Source organism: Gracilinanus agilis, chromosome 1 (assembly GCF_016433145.1).
Source record: "Gracilinanus agilis isolate LMUSP501 chromosome 1, AgileGrace, whole genome shotgun sequence".
Taxonomy (NCBI): domain Eukaryota; kingdom Metazoa; phylum Chordata; class Mammalia; order Didelphimorphia; family Didelphidae; genus Gracilinanus; species Gracilinanus agilis.
The window spans coordinates 87,225,211-87,234,854 of NC_058130.1; the positions used below are offsets into that span (position 1 = coordinate 87,225,211).

The window sequence follows — 9,644 nt, forward strand, 5'->3', positions numbered from 1 at the left end:
CGATTTCCGTGGGAGGAACAAACTTTTCCCCCTCCTTCGCTGAAGAGGACTGGTGTAGGGGGCGGAGGGGAAAGGGGTGTCTGTCCCGGTTCTCTCCCGGAGGAGGGGGTGCAAGGGAGGGCCGTCACCCCGGGCCCCCCGTGGGTCCTTCTCCCACCCCCACTCCGCGTCGCTGCGGCCCTACGCTCTACAGGCTGGAGGCTTTGGGTGGGAGCAGCCGTCCGCCAGGCATTTGTCTCTGGCAAGTTGCTAGTTAATCCGTTCTGGCCTCAGCTGACCCCAGTGTGCGCGGACACCCCTTCTTTCAGAGCAGGCTTCGGGAGTCATTTTTTAAGGAGGGGGAAGAGGAAGGGAGGCGGCCCTTGTGCCCTGTGCTTCCCTGGGAGGAGGATGTGGGGCTTCTTCTCTGGACTGCTAAGGGCTGGGAAGCTCTAGGTCTGCCCCCCTCCCCTGGCCAGGCGAACAATAACATCTCAGCCGATGAAGGGACTTGGGCATCCCTGCCTGCTCCGAGGAGCTTTCCCCGAGACCGGCCAGGCTCCAGTTCTCTGCCTACCCACATGGCACCCCCTGCCCACCTTGTCCCCAGAACCCTTCCCGCACGGCCCCTCCGGCTGAGAGCTCCCCCTCACCGGCTGGAAACTGCTTGTGTTTCCAATTAACATTCCAAAATGGCCTCTGTGGCAGGGACAGGGGGAGGGGAGGCCCGGCGCTGCCGCGGCTGGGCTCCCTCACTCTCGCTGCAGGCTCCCGAGCACCTGGCCCAGTCTGGCGGGGAGTACCCCAGCCCCCCGCCAGGGGCACCTGGCCTAGCTTGGAGGTGTGTACCCCACCCTTGGAGGGGCACCTGGCCCTGTATGGAGGGATGCATCCAGGGGCTCCCTTTGCTGGGCTTCTCCTGAGGGGACTCCAGGGACTTCCAGGTGTTTGTATACATGTTGGAAGGAGCCCCTCTGAGCTGCTCCCCACCTTCTCCCCTGACCAGCTTGGGTGCTCACAGATCACAGGGAGAGATGACTTCATCCAGCCTCCTTTCAGAGGAGGAAACCAAGACTTGGAGCAAATCAATGATTCCCCAAGGCTCGCAGATGTGACCAAGTTAATATTTGAACCCAGGCCTTTTGCCCGCCATTGTTTTTTCCTTCTATCCCATTTTGACTGATATCAGTGGGAATAAGGAGGGTGTTGGGGGGCTTCCTGGGAGGTCCTGGCTGGCTGGGGAATATGAAAGGGAAGAGCACTCCCTCTTCTGGGAAGCCTTCCCGGATTCCTTTGGCCCAGCCAGCCTTCTTCCCTGGTTCTGTGCTGGGGTGCACTTGGAAGCACTAACAGGGATGCCCAATGCTGCATCTTTCTCTCATTGTCTGTCTGTTCCAGAGCACCCAGCATGGGCCTGGCCCCTGGTAACATTCCTTTTTTCTGGCTCTGTGGGCTGGGAGTGACCCCTGGAGGCGGAGGGTCCTCAGAGACCATAGAGGCTAAGCCCTTCACCTTGCCCGTGAGGAGACTGGAACTTGCCACAGATGGGATTTGAACCCAGGACCCCAGACCCCAAAATCAGGGCCCTCTGTTATGTCAGTGGTTCTCTCCCAGCACAGATCAGAAGGATCCCACTATCTAGAAGGTGTCTTCTCCCTCATAAATACCAGAGTGGGGTGCATTGGGGCCTTTGAAGGCCCCAGAATCATGCCCTGAACCTAATTCTTTCCCCAGGTGGTTTCAACAAGTTTCAGACGGAATACTCGGAGCACTGTGAGACCAGCCTGGATAGTTCCTCTCCCAGCAACTCTCCCCCGGCCTCCGTCCTGGGCCTGGGCGGCCTCCGCATCAGCTCCGACTGCTCGGACGGAGAGTCCGATCGAGAGCCTGGCAGCGCCACCGAGTCGGACGGCAGCCCCCTCCCCTCCAACCAGCCCGCCTTTCCCGTCCAGATCTTGCCCTACTTGTATTTGGGTTGTGCCAAGGACTCCACCAACCTGGATGTTCTGGGGAAGTACGGGATCAAGTACATCCTCAACGTGACGCCCAACCTGCCCAACATGTTTGAACACGGAGGCGAGTTCAAGTACAAACAGATCCCCATCTCTGATCACTGGAGTCAGAATCTCTCCCAGTTCTTCCCCGAAGCCATCACCTTCATTGGTAAGCACTGTGTGTGTGTGTGTGTGACTGCGTGAACAAATGTGTCAGTGAATGTGGGAATGAGTGAATGAGTGTGTAGGAGAAGGTGAGCATGTCTAAGTGTGTGTGAGCGTGACTGTGACTAAATGTGCACATATGTGTATGTGAGCGAGTGAATGTATGTGTAGGACTGAGCGTGTGACTGTTAATGTGTGAATGAGTGTGCATGTGAGCGGGTGTGAATGTATGAATAAATGTGCATGAGTATGTGAATGTATGTTAAGACTGAGGATGTGTGACTGTGAACAAATGTGCATGCGTGTATGACTGCAAAAGTGAGTGTGCATGTGACTGTGAGCATGACTGTGTAATTAAATGTGCATGTGAGTGTGTATGAGTGAATGTTTGTGTATGCCTGAGCATGTGTGACCAAAGGTGCATGTATGTGAGTGAATGTGTGAATGTGAGAGCAAGTGAATGAGCGTGCATGTATGTGTATGGCCAAGAGTGCGTATGCATGTGGATGTGCCAGTGAGTGTGTGAGCGGTTGTGTCCTCCCACCGGGCAGCTCCTCACTTGTTCCCAGGCTCTCCAGGCAGCAGACTGACTAGCGTGTGCATGTGTGCATACGTGGGTTTTGCTTTGGGCTTCGTGCTTTGGTGCCTGTCGAGGCGGTGGGCTGCCTGGGGTCCGCGTGCTGGGGCGGGTAGAATGTGGAGGATCTTTCCTTTGACAGCCTCGCCTGGGGAGCACGAGTTTGCCCGCTTGTCAGATGCCAGCAGGCGGCCCAGGGAGTTTTAAGGTCCTTCTGGGGAGGGCACCTGGCTCGTGCTGCCATAGCCTTGGGGAGATGCCCTGTGAGAGGCCAGGCTCCTCCTCCAGAGCTCTTCCCTGGAGAATTTAGCTTTGGGCTTCCTCAGGACTGAAGGCCAGCGCTGCTGCTCCCTCCCTCGCCTGTAACGTCTATGGGCAGAGGAGAGGATGGGAGAAGGTAGCTGGGGGGTGGGGGTTCTTCCCCCCCCCCCATGTATGTGTCTTCATCCCAACATGTCTTTGTGTCTTTGGCCCCTGGGATGCCCCCCAGGAGGATAAGCTAAAGTGTGGGGAGAAGGCTGAGATCTGGAGTTGAGGTTGGGACAGTTTGCCATTTCTTCTTCCATCGGGAGCTCCCCGAGGCTGGTCAGGGGATGAGGGGGCAGAAGGGACGTGCCCAGGCCAAGGGCAAGGGCAAGGCCAGCCTCGTCAGGATTAGATTTTATGACAGGAAATGAGGGAATGACCAGATCATCCTCTGAAGAGGGGCATGGAGTGGGTTTAGGTGCGAGAGCCCGAGAGTCAGGAGGAGGGAGTCCTATAGCCTCCCGGCTAGTCCCTGCAAGTCATCCTGAGTCTACATTAAGAAAGGGGTGGAGGGGCAGCCAGGTTTGGAGTTGAGAGGTCCTGGGTTCAAATTTGGCTTCAGATGCTTCCTAGCTGACCTTGGGCAAGTCACTTAATCCATTGCCTAACCAATACACAGGATCAATTCTAAGACATTGGGAGGACCAGAGGACATCCCTTTAGAGGAAGAGCCCGAGAGCCTCCCTGGCTCATTCCTCCTGCCATCATCACTGCTCTGGAAGGCTTAGAGCCCTCCCTGCCCTCCATGTTTGTTTCCAACAAGAGTTCAGATCTTGTGTTTCCCATTTCCCTCCCAAGCTTCCCTTGAACCCTGCCATCTCCACCTACTTCTAGCCCAAAACTCCCACGGCCAGGACTCGGGGAGCTTCTTGTGACTCCAGAGGCTGAATGGAGAGTCTGACCTGGTGTCTTCCTACAGCCCCCATGCCAGGCTGCTGACCGGAGGGACGAGAGGGTGGGATTGCTGGTGTCTGTCCAGCCTTTTACACTGTCCATCCGCCCTTGTGGCCACCTGAGCACCAGCTTTGTCAGGGAGGCAGAGCAGGACCGAGACTGCACTTGCACAGGGTCATGGGGTAGAAGTGCTGCGGCCAGAATTCAGGTCCCAGACCCCTGGTTTGCTCCTCTTTCCCAATATAGCACCCTACCTCCAGGGTCCCACTGTGAAGTTGGTAGATGGAGTGCTGGGCCTGGAGGCAGGAAGACCTGAGTTCAAATCTAGCCTCAGACATTTGTGTTCACTGTTCTCTGCTCTGCCTGTTTTCTCATCTTAATACCTACCTTCCAGGATCATGGTGAGGAACAAATGAGATGTTTGGTTTTTTTCAAGGCATTTGAAACAGTGCCTGGCCCTTGGTAGGGGCTCTAGAAATACCTGCTCCCTTCTGTTATTCCATCCTACACATGAGGAAACAGACTGAGGCAGTTGAGCAGCAGCCATCCCAGAACTGGAACCAGGAGAGTCCCTCAGCCTTCAATGAAGGAACCGAAAACAGGAGAGGAAATGGCTTCATGTCAGGGAGCGGCACTGGTTCTTGGCCCCCAAGGACACATCCTGTTCCCCACATCCTGGTGTCTTAACCCAAGTGGGGAGAGTCCTGTTCCCCACCCCCTTCTGGCTCTCACACAGGAAGTCACTCTGACTTGGGAGAGATGGATCCCTGAAAGATCAGAATGCCTGGGAACAAAGGTTTAACAACCTATAATAGAACCCTTTAAAGCCACAGCTTCCATCCCGTTCCCCTGCCCTTCCTCCCAAGCCATAACCCGGCTTCTAGAAAGCCCCCTGGCTAGTCCTGTTCCACCACATTGGTGTTAATGACCCATTGTGCCATCAACTCAGCCTTCTCTAGGTCCAGGAGGTGTCGTGGAGGGGCACCTGGGCAGGGCTGAGCTGTGGCTGAAGCCAAGAAAAAACAAGACTTTGCTTTTGTTCATTCTATTTGAATATGATAAAGTGAATCCCTGAGGCCAGGAAATAGGCCACTAACTTGTAGGCTGGCTCCTTGGGTGCACTGAGGATGACCAGGGAAATCTGGAGGGAAAGGGGAACTCCCCAGGCTGGGGAGGGTGAGGTGACTCGGTTTTTCCTCTGCGCAGGCTTCCCTGTTGTCCCTCAAAGGCTGCCTTATTTTCTGGCCTCTTCCCCAGGATGGCCCCTCACATGGCTAGAAGCTCCTGGTGCCCCCCCCCCCGCCTCTCCAGATGCCTTCTGCCCTGCCTTTGGATAACTGTGAGACAGGCTGGGCCTCGGACTCTGCTGGAGCAAAGTGGGCAGCTGGCGGATGTCCACAGTCTCTGGGCCCTGGGTTGCCCCTCTATAATGCGAGGGTGCTGTCTCATCTTGGGGGCTTGTTGTGAGTGTTTAGGTATAGAATTCCATAGATATCCACGAGGCAGGATGCCCTCTCAGCCTTTACCAGGACAGGTTGAATGGAAAGTTCCTCCCAAAATGTGTTCTCCAGAAATGAGCTCAGGATCCTGAGTGTTTGATGGGCCACAGGGCTTCCAGGCCATCTCCACCTAGGTGACATTCTTCTTTTAACACAGCTTAAAATATTGCATTTTTTATTTATATATCAGACTTGATTTTTATTGAGCTTTGAGGCTCCCCACATCTTTTTTTTTTTTTTTAACCCTTACCTTCTGTCTTAGCATCAGTACTAAATATTAGTTCCAAGGTAGAAGTACTGTAAGGGCTAGGTAGTTGGCTTTATGTGACTTGCCCTGGGTCACACAGCTAGGAAGTATCTGAGGCTAGATTTGAACCCAGTACCTCCAGGCTCTAGCCACTAGCGGGTTGCCCACTTCCCGGGTCTTTTCCATAGGAGCTGGCCTCTGCCTAGCCATTTCCTGTCAACTATTAGTGCCTGAGTTTCTTGAACTCTTGTGCATGACTGTATTTCAGTGCTCCCTGGGTCATCGAGGACTCCGTGTTGGATAGATCACCGACTTTGGAGTCACAAGACGTGGCCACTTGTTGGATGTTGGATGCCCTTTGGGGTGGTCACTGCCCCCCTGGGTCTGGGCCCTTCCAGCTCGGAGGCCATCTTGTCTGTGGGTGACCTCAGGCCCCCCTCCCCGGCTCCAGCCCACGGCTCCCCATTGTTGCTGCCTCCGCTGCAGTCATTGGTCTCCCAATGCTTTTGTGGTTCCTCAGAGAAAGGCGAAGCTGGAGGCCATTAGCACAGCCTTGGGGAGCCCAGTGTCCCGCCCAGCGCAGGGAGGCATGGGAAGGGGATGAGCAGGGCTCTGCACCAAAGACCATTCACTTTCATTAGATTCTGGGGCCCCTGGCAGCGGGCCTGGCCTTCCAGAGAGCCGCAGTGAGCAGGCGGGAACCTGGGGGTGCCTGGCTGGGGAGAAGTGCTACCTTTGTAGGGGAGCCTGGGGAGAAGCGGGCCCGTGTGTGCGCGGCTGTGAGAGGCAGAGACCGACACGGAGGGGGAGAGCTGGGGTAGGGGGGCAGCTCGGCCCCAGAATCTGCCTCCGCCTGACCATCCAGGCTCTGCTAAAGCCCTCTCCGGGCACTAACTCACAGTTTGTCCGAAAGCCCTGCCACAGCGGGTTCCTCTTGTGGGGGAAGAAATGGGTGGCTTTCCCAGGAAACGGCAGAGGTTCTTGGGCCCCTCTGGAGGAGCACGACTGACTGCTGGGCGGCGGGCCGGGTGGGGACGCCCCTGCTCGGGTCCTCGAGGTGGGCTTTACCGGTAGAAACGCTTTTCCATTCTCTCACTTGAGTTTCCTGGTGGGTGGGGACATTTAAGTGGGCGCCGGTGCCGCTGCCACAGATGGAATCGCATTCAGAGTCAATGAGGCTTGACCAGGGCAAGCGGCCGAGCTCGCCCTCCGTCTTCCTTTCTGTGGTGTGAAGGGGGTGAACCAGGGGGTGGCCGGCCTCACTGAGGCCCGTGAGGGAAGGGAGCGGGCCTCCCGTTTCCTGGTTTCCTGATGCGCAGGGGACACTGGGCCCGGAAGTGGGGGGGGGAAGGCCAGCGTGGATTCAGGTCCGCTGCTCTTGTGCGTGAGACTCCGCTGGAAAAGAGGGCGTGGTGGGGGAGGATGCGGGGGCGACCGCCCCTGCGCGCATGTGCTCAGCCGCTCTGCTTCCCTCTTTCAGACGAGGCCCGCTCCAACAAGTGCGGCATCCTGGTGCACTGCCTGGCCGGCATCAGCCGCTCCGTCACAGTCACTGTGGCCTACCTGATGCAGAAAATGAACCTGTCGCTGAACGACGCCTATGACTTTGTAAAGAGGAAAAAGTCCAACATCTCCCCGAACTTCAATTTCATGGGGCAGCTGCTGGACTTCGAGCGGACCCTGGGCCTGAGCAGCCCCTGTGACAATCGTGTGCCCAGCGAGCAGCTGTACTTCACGACGCCCACCAACCACAACCTTTTCCAGCTCAACACCCTTGAGTCGACATGAGGCCGGGCCCCCGCAGCGGGGGGTTGTGCTTTTGGATTCTCGCAAAGGAACTGGAGCTTCGAGCATTTCACAAACCGAGACACACCACGTGACGTGGGCTGCTGGTGAGAGCCACCCGTGGGCCCCTTCCTCTGGGGGCCTCCACCTCCGAGGCCTTGCTTCCCCCAGCTGTAGAAGGGCCGTTTGCTGCTTTTTAAGACGGAAGAGAAAATATTCCGTGTGGGGCTGCGTTGAGGCTCCTTCTGCCCCGTGGTGATTGCGGAGGGCAGTGGCCGCAGTGCAATGGTCACCAGGGTAAGTGCTCTGGGGAAGCCTGGACACAGACTCATCGACAGGCCAGCCGAGAAGCGCCAGCACCCTTGGAGCCTTCCCGAAGAGCCCCAACATGGTGGTGACGTTTGTTAAACTATTTTTCTTTTTTTAAAGATACACTCTTAAGTTTACTCTTTTGTTGGGGGGGGGGGGGGTGGGGAAAGGCAGACTCTGTGCAGTCCAGAGCACTTAAACTCATTTTAAAAGAAAAAAAGGCATGTAATTTTCTGACTCTGTGTACAGACAATGGCTGTGGAAAACCAGTATTTTCTCCTCTTCCGCTTTGGAGAAGAGGGAGAAAGATTGTTCTCAGTTTTTGTTTTGCTTTTTTTTTTCTTTTAAGAAAAAATTCTCTTATGTCTCAATTGACCAAATGCATTTTGCACAGTTGTGAAACCTTGGGGCATCGTCCTAGTGTGCTTGTGTCCTCTTCAGAGGCGGAAGAAGCTGCCGGAGTCAGGAAGGCCAGGAAGAGTGGCCATGCCTGCTTGTAAATCTCCCCCACTTCTCCCTTTGGCTTCTCCCTCCCTGCCACCTGCCTCTGCACTGAGGGGATGGAGAGGACTTTGGGGTCACCTTCTGTTGGGGGCCTCCTTTCCTCGCTCATTGTTCAAAGACATCCACCCCAGAGTGGCGAAGGCCGGAGTGACAACTCCAGCCGCTGCCATCCAAGACCCACAGGAACTCACTCCCCTTTGCTTGGGCCTGAGTGGGGAGAGGCTGGGGAATGGCTTGGGGGTGGGATGAGGAGTCTCTTTTGGCCCGTCTTTACTTCTGAGCTTTCCCTCTTACCACTTCCCTGCCATGTTCCCCAAACCGATAATGTCCAGGCCTCAGGCCATGCCTTGTGCCCAGAGAAAACTCGCTTCTGTCCCTGCCTGGTGTCCTGAAAAGGGAAGGGGACTGGGAGGGAAGGGGGTGGGGGGGTGGGAGGGAATCCTCCTTTTTGTCAGGATGTTTTAGAAGTTGAGGAGGGTAAAAGGTGAGATCTGGAGCCTTGGGGCAAATGGAGAATGTGTTCACTGCATCTTACCTCATCGAGGGCTTTATTTTCAGGGAATTTTGGGGCCGTGAATGATAAAAACGTGTGATGGCTGAGAGAGTTGACCAAACAGCCTCCTGGGCTGTGGACGGTTCCTTTTTTATTTTCCTTTTTAATTCTTTTATTTAAAAACAAACAAAAAAATGAACTACATTCAACAACCCAGAAAGATGCATCTGACATGTGCAAAAGAGGGTTTGTTAGAGAGGGCCGGTTTTGCTTTGTGACTTATGAAGGAAAATTTGTGACCCTATATATATATATATACACACATATATGCATATATGTGTGTATATGTATATACACACATATATATGACACATATATATATATATATATCCTGAACCGATAATGGGACTTTGTTTATATTGCAAATAAATATTATTTTTTCTTTAATAAAATGTTCGTGTGTCCAGTAACTCTTCTTAACAAACAGAAGCCAGGGCAGTTGTGGGTAGAAGACGTGGCAGATCTAGATTTTGGAAGAGTTCCAAGAGGTCATCTAATCTCACCCCTTTCACTTTATAGAGGACAACAAACAGGCTCAGAGGTTGTGATTGCCCAAAGGCACCTCAATAGTAAATGGCAAAGTTGGGGTTCCACCCAGGTCCTCTGACTCCAAATCTATTATCCTTATCTGCTTTAGACAATTAAGAAATGTACTGGGCACTTGCTGGCAAGATCTGGCACTAGGCCTCGAGGCTACCGAGAGGCACTATGGAAGGCCATATGGAGTGTCCTGGACTTGCTGACCGGAAGAGGCCTACCTCTGGCTGGCCTAAGATCCTAGGCCATCCGGCCAGCATTTATTAATTAGCTGTATGTTAGGCTGGATGCTGGG

At 54.7% G+C, this 9,644-nt stretch overlaps 1 protein-coding gene across 1 annotated transcript in view; it reads left to right on the forward strand.

The window, feature by feature from the left end:
* The window catches only part of DUSP7 (dual specificity phosphatase 7), a 19,432-nt gene extending 11,577 nt beyond the window's left edge, over positions 1–7,855 (forward strand). Inside the window, exons 2-3 of the mRNA XM_044656921.1 lie at positions 1,714–2,142; positions 7,142–7,855. Coding sequence (XP_044512856.1) covers positions 1,714–2,142; positions 7,142–7,449 — 737 coding nt within the window. The 3' untranslated portion in view covers positions 7,450–7,855. The remainder of the gene's footprint in view (positions 1–1,713; positions 2,143–7,141) is intronic.
* The last annotated feature ends 1,789 nt before the right edge of the window (positions 7,856–9,644 follow it).